Source organism: Dermacentor andersoni, chromosome 2 (genome assembly GCF_023375885.2).
Source record: "Dermacentor andersoni chromosome 2, qqDerAnde1_hic_scaffold, whole genome shotgun sequence".
NCBI lineage: Eukaryota > Metazoa > Arthropoda > Arachnida > Ixodida > Ixodidae > Dermacentor > Dermacentor andersoni.
This window is the reverse complement of record NC_092815.1, coordinates 85500194-85516743: the sequence shown is the minus strand read 5'-3', so window position 1 is coordinate 85516743 and position 16550 is coordinate 85500194. Positions and strand designations below refer to the sequence as shown.

The 16550-nt window shown below is 48.3% G+C and overlaps 1 protein-coding gene across 1 annotated transcript; it reads right to left on the bottom strand.

Annotated features, from left to right (window-relative positions):
* Positions 1 to 1394: 1394 nt before the first annotated feature.
* Positions 1395 to 14338, bottom strand: LOC126541706 (uncharacterized). The gene is made up of 6 exons (XM_055076864.2): positions 13797 to 14338; positions 12812 to 13069; positions 7106 to 7322; positions 5218 to 5420; positions 2386 to 2789; positions 1395 to 1726 (listed from the first exon to the last, which is right to left on the bottom strand). Exons 1-6 carry the CDS (start codon positions 13929 to 13931, stop codon positions 1606 to 1608), a joined length of 1338 nt encoding a protein of 445 aa, XP_054932839.1. The 5' UTR covers positions 13932 to 14338; the 3' UTR covers positions 1395 to 1605.
* Between the last annotated feature and the right edge of the window lie 2212 nt (positions 14339 to 16550).

Genomic DNA, 16550 nt, shown 5'->3' with positions numbered 1-16550 from the left:
TAGAGTACTAGATAACAGTATGGAAACATAAGCAGTCAAGGCGGTTTTGCCGTCAACCCGATCAAAAAGGAACGTCATTAGAAATCATCATCATGATGTCTGAGAAAGGAAAAAAATTCAGATGAAGACAAGCCCAGCATCGCGTCTGGAAATGGTGCAGAAACGATTGAGCATATTCTGTTAGATTGTCAGAGTATTCATTCAGCAATGAATAAGAAGTAGGCGTGACCGAGGCGTGGGGTTTTAAAGACACGCAGACTTCGGATATTAGTGAAAGACGGCTGAAAGATTGACGACCCAAAAAGAGGGATAGCACGGAATGAAGCGAACTTTTTATACTGCGAATAGCGTAGCTTACTGTGTAAATATTTCACGATTTTAATGGGCTGGGAAGTTTTAAATAGTGAGCTTGATGGCATGTGCAACCGCCCCGTTTCAAATGGGTCCCGATTCTCATATCATCATCACGCACGCCAACGTCCTTTGCATTGGCGTGGTGCGAGAAAAAAAGCAACCCTTCTCCTACCGGAAAGTGGGGATAAATGAAGCTTGGCCTGCGTGGAGCTGACCTTCGTCACGGTTATGTAACCTACAGGTAACGATGGCAGATTGCTTCGGCCTCCCGCTCCCTCAGCTCGGGATTTTTTTATTGCTGTCGGATTGCATGGGCTCGGGCGGCTCTAACGCCACCTCTGTTCGAAGGCTGCCCGTTCTTCGTGGGAACGCACAACGTATGGGCGTCTCATTCGTTTTCCGAGACTGAACTGAACGTAAACGAAGCCGGCGGCAGCGCGCGCGAGGCCGTTTCCTGCCCTTTTTCTCCCCGGCGGAAGCAAAAAGTCTCCGATTGGTTGCACGCGTGGCGTGAGCGCGCGCCTATGCAGCTGGAATCCTTGCTAATGACTCACGCTCCGGCGCCGGTGCAGCTGCCAACTCATCAAACTGCCCTTTCCCGAAGTTTCCCTGCTCCGAGAGCAACTGTTTTTTTTTTTGCTTGACCACGACAACGCTGCCAAAACTTGTGGGCCAATACAAGGTTCTCTTGAAAACCTCATAAGACTACGTAGTTTAATGCGGCGCCTTTGCAGCAACTGGCGCAAACTTGTCCCAGCGCGTCCTGCTGGTACACAGTCGGCTCAGCATGGGATGCCAAGCTGTGGTTAAAATTAGTTTTCTGTCTCGGCGGCTGTCGGTTGCGTTTAACGCCGCACATCATATGGAGCCAGGGGAGAGCTCATGACAGACGTCGCTGCAGCAGGGTCACGATAAGAAGTCACAACATCGCGACCCTGTTTTAGTTAAACCGTCGGTTGCCGGCACTTTCTTAAAGTTTTTCCTATCCTTGAGGCACGCTACTTTTAAACAGGTGGAGAAAAGATCAAATAACGCAAAAGAACGTCTTCGCGCAGCTTCTTTTTTTTTTGCGACACACAGAAAAGCACACACGCACAAACACACACGCACAAACGTCTTCGAGGAATGAGCACGCCGACAGCCAGCCTAAGTTCGGTTCGTCGAGGCTGCGCAGAGGCAGCGAAAGCTCGACTAAGGTGTCTATCCTCCGTGGCTGCGTGCACTGCGTTCTGTCCGAGGGTGGGGCGAGTCTCAGCTGACGAACAGCGCCCTCCACAGGATCATGGCCTGCGACGACTGCGTCCGACGCTCGACTTCGGCTGCCGACTTGTCTACCACTACTGCTCCGGCGGGACACTCTGCATCGGAATACCTGCGTGGAACCGAACGGGACCCGCTTGCAGGACTTGCGCTTGAAAGAGTCATGCGATACTCGCTAAAACGATGCAATAACCAAGTGAGTCCTAAACGATAAGTTAACCATAGAAAAAAAACTTTTCAAATTAAATGTTTGATCGAAAGAATCCACGCCCAAGCCGATACTCTTTGTCAACATTGTCTGCAGACAGCCTGTGGTCTGTATAGACAAACAGACATACTTCCTTGCGATTTGAGCAATAAATTTATGTAAGGGCCGCTTTCAATGCGGCTCTTATAGCCTGCACAACGTTACCCCGTATCTTCTAAAATTACTTGCTATATATAGTTAATGACAACGACATCTATTTTTCACGTGTGAAACCGCGAAGGGATTGTATAGCGGTACATGGTGATCTCTCACGCGCATTCCTTGTCTACATATTTGCCTCCATGACCAGAAAAGTTTACCGCGAGTATGTATACAGACCTTCTCGTGGCACAAAAAAGAAATACGGAAAGGCGCCGGTTTTGGACAGCACCGCGTTATGGTGCTTCGCGCCTCAAATCTCTCGACTTCCATGCCAGCGCGTATACTTCCACAAACCAGCGACGAACACGACACTGGTCATCTATCTTTCGGCGGAAAAGGTATACACAGCAGTCTATACACACCTGTGCACGAGCACCCGTCTGGAGTGGTGCGAGCCCAGCGTGCCGGCGAGCAGCGCGTTCAGATCGGCGACCACCACTCCGGCGGGCTGGATGTCCCCGAGTCTGCGGCCGCGCGACAGCAACGTGGCCGCGCCCTGAGAGACGTCGCCGCCCGCTCCGCAGAAGGTCTTTCGCGACAGCCGCACCAGCGACCCCCGAACGTCGGACAACCTCCAGTCAGCCGCGTAGCCGCCGCTTTCCTTGCTCACGGCGCCTTCGGCCAACGCGCGCCACGGGACTAGCCGCTCGTCCGTGTCCACGGCCGCCAGGACGTCGGCGCGGCCGCGCATCCGCAGCGCGCAGTCGTACGCCAAGAGAGAGCGTGCGTCACGGCGAGTCCAAGGGAGGTACTCCACTGAGACCACCTGATGACATGCCATGGGGCAACCCCTATCAGCGTTTGCAAATCCTATAGCTGTCTTCCGAAATCGAGCTCCACGAACACGCTACATGCGTCCAGTTGTTCCATACGACGTACTGCGCGAGGAAAAAAAAAACTGACAGCTCCAACTGTTGGAACACGTTGGACGCCAGTTGGACGGGGTTATCGGTACTTCTAGTTGCTGTGCTAACAATGGCATCCAACAGATTTCCGATAGGTTCCAATGGCTGGAACAGTCATATTTCTGATGCGCCGTACGTCGTATCGGACGCTGATTCGGGTGATATGTAGGTATAGGAGACACATGGTATATGATCCCGCGTGTGCTATGACCGTAAGACCGGTCTCACGAAAACCGCATCAAGTTTATAATGTGTTCTAAGACAGCCACCTTCTCGACGTGTTGCACATCGTACCAGGGGCGCGCACGGTGGCATGTCCTCTGTATCTTAGACGGACCGGTTCGACCCTCCGCCCCATACATCGTGTGGCAAGCTGCACAGAGATGACAGCAAATTTTGCTGCACATTGTATCGGTCACTGCGTCTTGCCATGTCTCCTATTTCGCGAGACCAACTCACTTACCGCCCTATATCACTGCGCCAGCTAATCCGCGTTCCCCTATCAGACGCTCAATCAGAGATCTGAAAAGGAGTTTATGCAAAGTCTGATATATGATTAATCAAAAACGAATGCCCGACCAGCTGTATACGTCGGACCGCATGGTCTTTACGCACTAGTCATTCGCAAATATTTTATTTATAGATCCTTGACATGGCGAGAGACAGACTGTCAGCAAAAGCGTGACTCTCCGCTCGTGTATCTGGTTAGCGGTGAATCTTAAGGCCCGTAGGTAAAGCTTTCTTTTTATCTAGGGACCTTAGTACATCTATACTGGAGGTTGAGGGCTCTTGAGATAGCGTGCATCAAGCATGCAGCCATGGTAATTCATGGTTTCGAACAGGCATTACATAATGGGTTGAGGGTGCAAAGTGAGCATCTGAAAGGACAAGCCACCAAGGAAGTAACAGAAGACAATACAAATTTTGCTCAAACGGCGAAGTAGTGAAGTCGGCAGCAGTTAGTTTGGTTCCGTAGTGCCGCCGCTGATTTCCTTTTCATTTCGTGCTTCAACAGTGTTTAGAATAGCCACGTCTGAGGCTCGTCAGGACTACCCGGTGTGCAACACACAGCCATAATGCAAAGTCTTGTAACTACGTTTGCAAGCAGGTTGTTCGATGCGGACTGGTGCGTATGTATTTCACGCGATCGTGCCTTCTCTTTTTGTCGAGGCTTAACGGTTACCTAGCGAATGCGTTGTAAGTGCACGTATGTTGACTAAAGAACACGTGCTGTAAACCCTTAGAAATAACCTCTAGCGACTCTGCAGCTCTTAATTACTGCTGACATGCAAGGAGTACGTAAAGAAACTGTGCGGTCAATGAACGGTGTTGTTTCTATCGGCATTCTGTATATACCACTGCGGATCTGTACGCATTCGGCTTGTCACGACAGATCGCGCGATATATATATATAGGAGTGAGGATCAAGGGCGAATATCTCAGCAACCTTCGGTTTGCAAATGACATTGTCCTGTTCAGCAACACTGGAGATTATTTGCAATACATGATTGAGGACCTTAACCAAGAAAGTGCAAAAATGGTATTGAAGATTAATATGTAGAAGACAAAAGTGATGTTCAATAGCCTGGTAAGGAAACAAGCATTTACGATCGCTAGTGATCCCTTAGAGTCTGTACAGGAAGGAGTACGTTATTAATCAATTACTCACAGGGTACCCGGATCGAGATGGAAATTTACAGAAGGATAAAAATGAGTTGTAGTGCATATGGCGGATATTGCCAGATCCTAACTGGTAGCTTACCACTATCATTGAAATGAAAAATGTACAATCATTGCATTCTACCGGTGCTAACTTGGAGCTTAACAAAGATCGAGAACAAGGTAAAGATCGCGCAAAGAGCTACGGAACGATAAATGTTAGGCGTAACGTTAAGAGACAGGAAGAGAACGGTTTGGATCACAGAGCAAACAGGGGTAGCCGATATTCTAGTTGGCACTAGGAGAGAATGGAGCTGGGCAGTCCATGTAACACGAAGGGTAGATAACCGGTAAACTATTAGGATTAAAGAATATGTGCCAAGTTAAGGGAAGTGCAGTCGAACACGGCAGAAAGTTAAGATGGTGTGATGAAATTAGTAAATTTGCCGGTACAAGCTGGGATCAGCACAAGACAGGGGTAATTGTAGATCGTTGGGAGAGGCACACACACACGCAACAGGGTTACGATTTCCACCCCAGTCTGCGACCCGAGTACTTGTCGCGCACAGCAGCGCTAGAAAGAAAGAAAAGAAAAAAAGACCCCCATTGCATGCCTTCTCTCTCCCTCACCGTAGTAAGGGCTCCAAAGAACGTCCGAGCTCGTCGCGACTGCGTCCGGTTGTAGAAGACGAAGTGCGTGGCGCCCAGCTCGGTGTAGTGGGCCGCGAACTCCCCGAGCAGCAGATCCTCCGTCGCCGCGTCGAATACGGACAGCGCGCAAACCACTGCCCCAAACTTGGCGGCCGGGACGCTGTTGGCTCGGACAATGGCGGCTGGTGTTGCACGTCGAGTGAAAGTTTAGACTCTGTCGATAGCTCGCAGCCGTTTGTACGATTAACTAATATGTAGCACTCGGTTGTTACGTGTTTTTTGTTGTTTTAACCTATTCCGGTACGATCAAGCTTGCATACGAACCACAGTGCTTTACAAGGCATATCTGACACGCATAAAAACAAAAGTCCAAATTAACCTGAGTGATTAGAGTGCAGTGACCGTAAGCAAATAGTTTACGTAACTTTGGTGCTCCGTATTATAATTTCTGCCGGAAACTGCTTATTGCAGCTCGTTGGGGTTAGAAACATTGCGCCGTACCATCGAAGCGTGCCGCCGCAAGGCACGTTTCGTGCCTTGCGCCCGTTCCCTTGGAAACCCCTATCAGTGCGAGCTTTTAATGGACTGAATTGCCAAAAGCTCCTTGAAATCTGACAGCCTCATGGCAAAATGTTTCGGTATAGCGAGAAACCTTTCACTTTTCCTTATTCTTCTTTCTTTTTTTACCATGGAGGCGCAGTAATTTCTCCTTTCTTTTTCTTTTTTAATGTATTAAAAAATTTTGATTACATTCAGTTGAAGTGAAGTTTATTCCCCTTCTTGTTACAAAGGAGGAAGCCGGGGCTAAAGGCTGAAAGGCTTGACGAAGGCCATGGATTCCTTGTGCAGTCTGACATCATATAACACATAACTTAATATATAATAATATAAACATAAAATATCAGGTGCACTTACAAGTGTCGCCTAGAAGCAGATAACAAGTGAACGAGAGAAAGAAATGGCACTATACAAAATACAAGTCAATATCAAAGAAATATTGTTCAATAGAGATGGTATCTACTTCAAAGAACTGGGCATTTTGATTGAGCTAGTCGAGGCGATATCTGTCGTATAGGACTTGACTCATCGTTGTTCATCTACCACCTTCATCAATTTTCGCTCATCTAGCAAACAAGTTCATAGAAATGCGCAACATCGTGAATGCAAATCAACGAAACAGCCATTCCCATGCAGTCACTATCACTGCCCTTCGGCATGGGTTTCTGCGTTCCAATGGGCCGCTTGCTTCCTTGCATTATATATTACGCAAGCTCATTCGTTGCTGAAGTTTTCTTTGGAGATTATGCCAGAATGTTTCTAATTGACAGTTCTGGTATGCTGACGTAATTTTTCTTTGTCACTTACGCCATTCCTCGCGCGGCCTACTTGCGAAAATGATAATCGCCCGCGACCTCCTGCTTTAATTGATGGAAGGCGGTTAATTGAGATTGTTAGCTAACGACGCCCAAGTGTAGGCAGGGTTTTAATATAGTCTCAAGACGTGCGTCGCACACGCGACCACTTAATAGTTGACTAGCCTTTACAAGTAGACTGCACGCGACATGATTTTCTCAAGAATAGATGGCACTGGCTTCGCATTGCGCTTATTACGCTCTTATAATAGGTTTATTTAACTAGGTGCCCGAGTGATGTGAGAAGAAGGACAGTCGACGATGCACAAGGTCAAGATGCAGTGCAGGCGTATAGCTTATCTGGGCGTTTGTCCGAGATTGCGCAACTGGAAGGTGATAACCGGGAAAATGCAAGAACGAGGTTGTTTCAGCGTCATTATGCTCTGTCAGGAGTATAGCGAATAAATCGGTAAATAATTCATCTGAACGTCTGAGGATCAAGCGCCGAACTTTACCGCCGTCGGTAGCGGGGGAGGGGTCGGCGATGGTCGAAGGCGCGTGTCCCACGGGCAGCCAGTGGACGCGGCTCGTGTCGACCAGGCGCAGACCCACTTCGTCGGCCTGCAGCTGCGGGTCGCCCGGACAGAACACGAAGCCCGGCTCGAGCAAGGGGCCCCTCGGGTGACCCGTCAGCACCGTGGCGTTCAGGGGGTCGACGCGCGCCGCCACTACCTGCAGCCGGGTTCGCCACAAGCTCGAGAAGGTAGCAGCGTGTGATGGGGTCGTCGGGGACTTAACATGGCGGCGAAGGAAAAGTGCGAACACATGACCAAGCCCGAGGCAGTTATATATATGTGCACACGCTTAACACCTCCATTTTTGGAAATGCGAAAACACCGGTGTACTTAGATTTAGGTGCACGTTAAAGAACCCCAGGTGGTCGAAATTTCCGGAGTCCCCCACTGCGGCCTGCCTCATAATCAGAAAGCGGTTTTGGCACGTAAAACCCCATAATTTTTTTAACTTCCATTTTTGCATAATTCGAGGTCGCACTTAGAGATGCCATGTGCTGACATCATGCCTGTGTATGTGTATATGTACGTCATTTTGTTTTCACTATACAGAATCACGGTGGCCGCTGGCACACACCTGAGAGTCATGTTTTTACATATCGCATCCTGAACACATCTGCATTTCATTTTGTTCTGTATTCCGATATGCGTGTCATTGATAATGATTTATGTTCTAGTCAGCGCAGATAGTGCGCCCTTTGCTCTTGATACTTTTAAGCTGTGTATGAATCGTTCATGCGTTACTGCACTCTGACGAAGACTGGCCCACCAGACGAAAACGTTAACTAAACACGTCTTACTTCCAAAAGGTTCGTCGGCTCTTTCCTGCATATGTTACGTCGGGACCTGCGTGCCGAACTCTGAAGAAAACCCCCCATATATATATATATATATATATATATATATATATATATATATATATATATATATATATATATGTGTGTGTGTGTGTGTGTGTGTGTGTGTGTGTGTGTGTGTGTGTGTGTGTGTGTGTGTGTGTGTGTGTGTGTGTTTGTGTGTGTGTGTGTGTGTGTGTGCGTGCGTGCGTGCGTGCGTGCGTGCGTGTGTGTGTGTGTGCGCGCGCGCGCGCGCGCGCGCGCGTGTGTGTGTGTGTGTGTGTGTGTGTGTGTGTGTGTGTGTGTGTGTGTGTGTGTGTGTGTGTGTGTGTGTGTGTGTGTGTGTGTGTGTGTGTGTGTGTGTGTGTGTGTGTGTGTGTGTGTGTGTGTGTGTGTGTGTGTGTGTGTGTGTGTGTGTGTGTGTGTGTGTGTGTGTGTGTGTGTGTGTGTGTGTGTGTGTGTGTGTGTGTGTGTGTGTGTGTGTGTGTGTGTGTGTGTGTGTGTGTGTGTGTGTGTGTGTGTGTGTGTGTGTGTGTGTGTGTGTGTGTGTGTGTGTGTGTGTGTGTGTGTGTGTGTGTGTGTGTGTGTGTGTGTGTGTGTGTGTGTGTGTGTGTGTGTGTGTGTGTGTGTGTGTGTGTGTGTGTGTGTGTGTGTGTGTGTGTGTGTGTGTGTGTGTGTGTGTGTGTGTGTGTGTGTGTGTGTGTGTGTGTGTGTGTGTGTGTGTGTGTGTGTGTGTGTGTGTGTGTGTGTGTGTGTGTGTGTGTGTGTGTGTGTGTGTGTGTGTGTGTGTGTGTGTGTGTGTGTGTGTGTGTGTGTGTGTGTGTGTGTGTGTGTGTGTGTGTGTGTGTGTGTGTGTGTGTGTGTGTGTGTGTGTGTGTGTGTGTGTGTGTGTGTGTGTGTGTGTGTGTGTGTGTGTGTGTGTGTGTGTGTGTGTGTGTGTGTGTGTGTGTGTGTGTGTGTGTGTGTGTGTGTGTGTGTGTGTGTGTGTGTGTGTGTCGTGGTCGCCGCAATAAACCGCCAGTAATAGTAGAACGCCATCGGTCCGTGTCAGCGCTCTTTCTTTACCATGTCAAACAATGGAGCTCCGCGAAATCACCAAAGGAGTGCACAAAGTTTGAAGGTGAATAATAAGTTAATCTGAGTTTGCAGAGTACCTTAACGGAACGTAAAAATGTCACCCTTCCCGTTAGAAGAGGCTTTCTACGCCAGGAGAGACGCGACAAAAAACAAATTACGTGTGGCATACCGCTGCTCTAAAGTTGGCGCCAACCAGCTTGTCTCGCGACATCATAGATTCTGAGCGCGTCAACAAGGCCACTACGTAGCAGATACCATAGACTCATTCAAGCAAGATCGAAGAACGTTTCCGGCATCGAAACGGCCCAGTAAGGCAAGAAAATGCTCTAAAATCTGTGACGTCACACCGACGTACCTTTTAATTAGCTAACCAAAAACGATGACTTATCGAGCAAGTATAACTAACGTTGTTTCAAGTAATGTATTTAAATAAGGCGTAGTTGTGCTATAAACCACGTGTGACATAGAAGTCTGATCGAAAGAAAAGAAAACAAAGATAGGTATGTGAGCAAACATCAATTTTAAGTGTAATAAGGAAAAAAAGAACGAACACTTGCTGTGTGAAGCCCTAATTCTAGGAATGCGCTATGTGCCCATACACATGGGCAATTTTTTTATGGGGCAAGCCACGGCAAAGCCAAGGCGTGCCTTCGAACGCCTTACATTAAAGTACGATGGCTATAGTGGCCTTTACGAAACTCCGTGTTTCCGCCCTGCTGTCCCCGCAGGCTTCGCATTTACGGTGCTCTACTTAAGCACGTTCGCGCACCCAGCCACCCCAACTTATAGAACCGTTCTTGTGTACTGCAAATCTATTCGCTGGCCGGCCATGCATGCTCCGCGAGCGAGTGTAGTGTGCCCTTCCGTCAACACTCGAAGCAAAATTCGCGTTCAAGTCGGGGGAGGGAGCCGCACCCGTCCCGCGGATGCATAGCGAGTAGGAAAAAAGGAAAAAAAAAAAGTCGCATTCTCCTTTTTTTAGCAGGTCAACTCACGGCGGCGAGCTGTCTCGGGGCGCAGAGCGAGAGAGCGGACCATTCGCCGTCTGCTCGAATTCGAAGCGCGGTCATGCCCTGCGGCTGCACGTTTGATATCGCGAGCACAATGACCTGCGCCAACTAAACTTCCCCGTCGACCGGCGGGGCCTTCCTCGTCGTGGCGCAGTCCGATCCGCTTGCGCCCGTTGGCGCAAAGGAAATAATAATAAAAAAAGTATTTTCCTCTTATAAAGGCTCCATTGTAAAGGGGAGGAAACTTTTGTATTTCTGAAACGTAGACAACGCATGCGGCGAGCGGTTGTGTCACTGCTCATACGTGGGTTTCGCCGTATTTTTGGTGTAGGCTACATAACGCGTGCACTGTAAAATAATTTACGCCATTAAATGTGAATAAGGGTACACATAGGTCTACACACTTAAAAAAGGTTGCACCCCTTGGCGCGTATCTTTTCCCACAACAACGACCATCATCTGCCTTGCTTCCGTTTATGCTGTGTCACGCTGATAACGCACATGCCGTTCGTGACGTGGAAGCACGGGGCGCGCAGCGTTCATGAAAGAAAGAGCGGGCAAGATAGATGACGATTATCGTTGTAGGAGAAGATACGCCCCAAAGAGTGCAAACTTTTTTAAAAGGGTATAACTCCCATCCTTACACCCAAAACGGTGTACGGGTGGGAGTTAAAGACAGGTTTACACCCTTTCAACATTTAAGCGTGTAAATTATTTTACTGGGCGCCTGGCTGACTCAAAGAGCGCGTGTGGTATATCGGTTGGCAACTAGATTTCTGAGTTTTGTAGCAATGGAAATTTCGCCCCGTGCAAAGCGCTTCGCAATGTAGGCGCGAATTGACGTGGCCGACAGAGGGGTACGAACGGCAAGGGCTCAAGGACGCAGGACTAGGCGCTTCTGTGCTGTACCATTTCTCGTACCCACTACTTGTTGCATTAAATGTGTACTAATTCCCCCAGCAACACACTGTGGTTTCACGTCTTATTCTTTAATGCGATCAGTATTCTTTGGCAACTTCACCGAGCTTGCAGTACGTTTGTCTGTATCTAAGCTCTTTCACACCACCTTGACTCACTATGTATGTACAGCTCTTCAATGTTGTTAAAAAATATATCCCTAATAACTTCCTCCGCTCTTGGGTGGGATTGAACCGCCGTCATATATATATATACACGCGCGCCACTCGCGGACTTCGCGGCGGCACCGCTAGATGGCGGAGCGTGTCCACCGGAAAGCGCGAGAGTGGAGCCCCCTGCAGTCCGGCAGCACACGCCTCTTACACGACGCGTTCCGGCGGTGGCAACAAGGTGCATCGCTACGTTGCTCCAATGCTAACCGCGCATTAATGTCGACAGTCTTCCTGAGATGGTTTCTGTCAGAATCCTTATCTACTGGGCCGCGATTAAACGAGCAAAAATAACCCAACTGGCACTATTCAACAACGTTAAAATGTCGTTGACTTCAGTAGCTCGAATCGATTAATGAATATATATTCGCCGCGTCGCTTTGTGCGAGTTAATAAAGTTGTAATGTTGTTATACGATGCAAGTTAGATTATTTTTGCTCGTTTAATTGTGAAAAAGGAAAGCATCATGCCAAAGAACGTTGTTGGCTGAGCTGGTACGTATTTCAGAGTTTTAAAAGAATACACAGGACAGGCGGTACTCTCCGCCTCCGTTATTATATATTGGATCCCATCGCTGCAGTGATACATCTGGATTACACCACGGCAAAACAAGCCTATATTTCGGACTGAAAATTCACGCCATAGCCTCAGCTCTAAGCTTCGCTTAGCCCTCCTCTTCTTGCACTGTCACAATTTGTCTTCAGTGGTTTTGGCCCGGAGCACTATGTTGCCACAAACGTTACCTTTTAATCTTCCACGCTGTATTTAGCGGTCACGCAACATCTTCACCTGATATGCCCGTCAAGTTGCCGTGCAATGCAATTCATATGCACCTTTAGAGTTCGCTATAGTAAAGTGTTAATAGGAGCGATGCAGTGTTGCTGATGAGGGGAGTTAGCGCAAGAAAAGACACACACACTGCAAAGGGAGACGAAGACAAGCGCTACTTAGAACTGTTTAACAGGGAGGAGGAGGAATAAAAGATTCGAATTTTTATCACAAGGGTTTGACCTGACTGTCAAAGCTCTCCGCCATCTTGTCCTCACAGGATGACGGAGAGCTTTGACAGTCAGCCGGCTTAGTCATAATGGGTATCCTCGCTCCGTCGTTGCTACAATAGCCGAAACCCTCCTCCAAAAATTGAAATGTAAAAAGAAGAGACGGCATCGGATGGAAAAAACGTCACTTGTTGTACCTTACGTACATAAGGTTGCGCACAACCTTAAGGCGGTAGCTAATAGGTACAAGGCACCTTTGGTCTTCTCGGCACCAATGAAGCTGTCGCACCTGTAAAATAATATGAATTCTTGCGCCTAGCTCATTTCGTTGATGCATGCATGCGCCATCCTGTGATGGCGCTGCACACTTGTTTGCGCGCATGCGCCACAAGACGAGTTATATATGCAAAACCCGTCCTGCTGTAACAAAAGTAACGGTGGCGTATTCGTCTCCTCTTCCAGTGCATGGGTCTTTTGTTGCGCTAACTCCCCTCCATCAGTCAACAGGCCGACAGTGAGTCCTTCTTAAGACGCGATGTCAACGCGAGAATCCCAACCGGGCCGCCACGTGCTCATTCTGCCGTGGCCCTCGCATACACACCTGCACGTGCGAGTAGTTGAGGTAGGCGAGCGTGCAGAGCAGGCGCCCCCGGAGTGCGCCGCGAGAAGCGAGCAGAGCGATGACGCGAACCTCGTGCACGTCGCCGCGGGGTTCGGACCAGGCCGAGTACACCAGCAGCCGTTTCGGCGCCAGCGACACCCACTGGTCCTTGGACCAGTCGCGGCGACCCGCGAACAGCAGCGCCAGCGCACCAAGCAGCGACAGCACCAGCAGCGGAAACAGAGGAAGTCGGCAACCCTGCGGTACGCACGCGCAGACACCTTGGCGTCTCAACCCATGTTAACGCCGATATGAAAGCATTTCGTGCGTATTAGCGAGTGGAAACAGCGCAGAAACTATATCCGTACAGAGGTAGATGATGCAACTGCTCTCCATTTGCCTTGGGTTTTAATGTCAGTAGAACGTTGAATGAGTATGCGGTGTAGAATAGTAAAGGACGGCTGGAAGATTGGTAAAACTACGTCGAGGCAGGGGCACATGAAATGAATAGAACACGTTCTTTTACGTTCATGAAGCACGTCGGATACTTTGCTTCGTCAGTGGGAAATTATTGATCATAGAGACAAGAATAAACGCAACAGAAACGAAGAATAATGGTCTTGGTGGCACCAGCTATACTACCCCATTTGAACGGAGATGCTCACAAAATCTGTCTCTTCGTCCGTCCGTGTGTACACTCTTCCCACTGATACTTCATTTTGGCGCTTGCTAAAAGCTAAGAGATCGCAATGCCAGTGCTCCTGTACTTACAAGAAATATAATGCTTTTCGACTTGCCCATATGGTTTAACAGATAAAGGATACACGCCGCAAAAGATAACTTGCTTTCCAAGTTGTTCTGAATACCTTTCATGCATGATTTTCGCATTAGAGTGGTAAAAGAAAAACATGGTGGCAGGCTGAAAACGCTCTGATCACATCATAGCGTTTTACCACCCGCAAGTGCTGTCATCTGTATATCGCACCAGGCAGCCGTTGAGCTTCCGTAAGCAGCGCCTCTTTCCCTGCATCTTGAACAGGGCCCAGCCCACGTGCGCCATGGCTCCTGCGGCGGAATGAGGAAACAAATACAAACTAAAGGGAAGTGTGAAGGGGAGCATGCTAGTGCTTGACTCCGGTGAGGGGGGTCATAATGAGAACGATATATTTGCATCTTTCATATCATACCCTAAACGCTCGAGCACTGCACATACGCTCCGATAAAAAAAAAATGATACTCTGTCCTGACATTGTTTCTTGCCGGAAATCCAGCTTTAAGATCAGTGCAAGCGCCTAATTTGTCAGAGTCTAAGCCATCCTTAGCCACTAATATGCGTACAAAACGCAGCATAGCATATTCGCTGTCATAAAAAAAGGCATTCCCGAGTGACCGTTAAACCGCGCTAAGTTGGTCGGCTGCATGGCTCCGTCCCCACAAATGCCGTACACTTCGCAAAGATACGTCAATAGGCAACGCTAGTGTAAGAGAGCAAGGGGCACAACAACTCGGCGTCTGGGTTCAGGCTACTGTGTGGTCGCCCATGACTACTACTTTTTGCACATAGAAGCGGGTGCACAATGCAAGCGCAAACTGCCAATTGCAGTTTTCTTGTCATCTTGTTGATGCTTAATGGTGGCAAGGCAAATAAAAATTAAAGAAAGGAATAAACCAGAAATCTAGAGCATGTATGCCTGTTCAACCGTCGTTCCATGCCATGATGCCGCACCATGCCAAGGTAATTTGAGTTTTCAATAGCGATATAGATTATAATATTCCCAGAGAATCTCGAGGGCGTGGCGGCGCATTGCTGAACTTGCGGATGCTGCACTGAGTTTGAAAAGTGAGCCGTTGAGCGTGGATGCCGAGATGAAAACCCTCGTGATATAGCCGTAGCAGCAGAGACATTACGAGGCACTGATGATTGTGTTAGCACGTCAGCCACATTGCTATCAATTTTACCTTTATTATCTCGACATTGTGCACAGTGTCGACAACTGAACAGGCATATGTGTGACTGATTTCTGGTTTCTTCCTTCCACTCTTTGTTTCCTTTGCCACAGTGTATAAGCACGAACAAGGTCACATTAAAGTTGCAGCTGCTAGTTCGTGCTTTGTTGGGTCCGCGTTTATTTATTTATTTATCTTAAACCTAACTGTAACCAAAGCATAGGGAAATATATGGCTAGGTTACAGGGAGCCCTACCTTACGGAAGAAAACGCGTTTGATGCACTTTTCCTCGCACGTCAGCAACGTACGTAGCCGTGGCATATGCAGCAGGAAGAACCCGGATGAGACTCTCGATTTCTCCACATCTCAACCATAGGGGTACAACGCTACCAAAATATACTAAACACACAACAGTTGTGTGTTTAGTACCTTTGCAGCGCTTTATTCCAAAAGTGCTATTCCAGTTAGCCCTAATGGAAGCCTTAACCACTTCTCACTCCGTTCCACCATTGCAATCTCCACTGTCGGCGTGTGCCAATGCGGTAGGAGATAAAGAGGCCGGACTAAATAGGGCCTTCCCTATAATATAAGTCGTCCTAAGAGTAGAAAACATAGGAGCACCCGCGACCCGTACCTCGGTTCATAGAGAACGCTCTTTGCGTCATGAAAGCCAACACGAGCGCGCACTGTGTTAGCTGCGCACCGACCCTGCGTTTTCGGCCCTGCGGGGTCTGTGATAAGCAGCTGTCTCCCGAACTCCCACCGCAATATCTCGAAGGCAACTATCGGAGCTGCGAAATTCTCGCTACGGGCTCCAGATGGCGACTCTTTCCGTTGGAAAAAGTGCAGGAAAAGTGCACGTTGCTCGAGTCGGAGGAGGATGTGGAGCTCCTGTTTTCGGCGACATCGAAAGAACCGCGAAAGGCGAAATATCCTCACGGCTCCTGAGCATGAAACTGTGGGGCCCACATCGCTTTGCTTGCACAGACAAGTTCGTTTACACCATTTGAATTTGCGCTGTATGCACAGGCAGACAATGTTCCGTCTCTTGTTGCTTAAGATGGCATAGTTCTAATTTACTTGGAGCGTCCCTGTTGCTTCCCCATCTTCTTTAGATATTCCTATTACTTTTCGTAATAAATGTGCCATAGTTATTTTCCTAGCAATATCTATAATTCGCATTACTCTCTGCATACTAACAATGCACTGCCTATAAAAGCTTCGAAGATTTTTATTTGCTCTAAAATATCGGAAATGCAGAACATTTGACTCAAGGCATATATTCCGTACAGCCGGGAAGTATACATTATCTGCTCGCGTGTACTAAGCAAATGTCATTTAGTCAGAACACCCAATGCTGCTTGGCAATTTCAACATGTTCTTCGTTAAGGAAATTAACACACGGACTACCATCATAAATAATAAATTCTCACTTACTTCCACCGCTTCAATGCTGCCCGTTACAAACCAGCATCTGACAATTAACAGATAGCTACATGCAGCGTCTGCAAATATGGTGACAATGAAATCGCACAGTGTTACCTGAAAGTGTAAAGATGGTGCTAAGAAAGGGTGGAGGGGAGGAAGCAGGGGGTTCCCAGCACATTGTGCATACTTCCGATGCAAGCATGGTATAGGCAGGCATATTAGCCATTTTGTCGTTAGAGTTAGCAAGTTTATTGCCTGCTTAGCGACGAATGGTTTTATTTAGTATCGAGAAACGCTTTCTGGGGACATGCAGAATAACTTAGCGACATTCTAGCGAATGCGACGCTGCTTCGAAACCGGCTC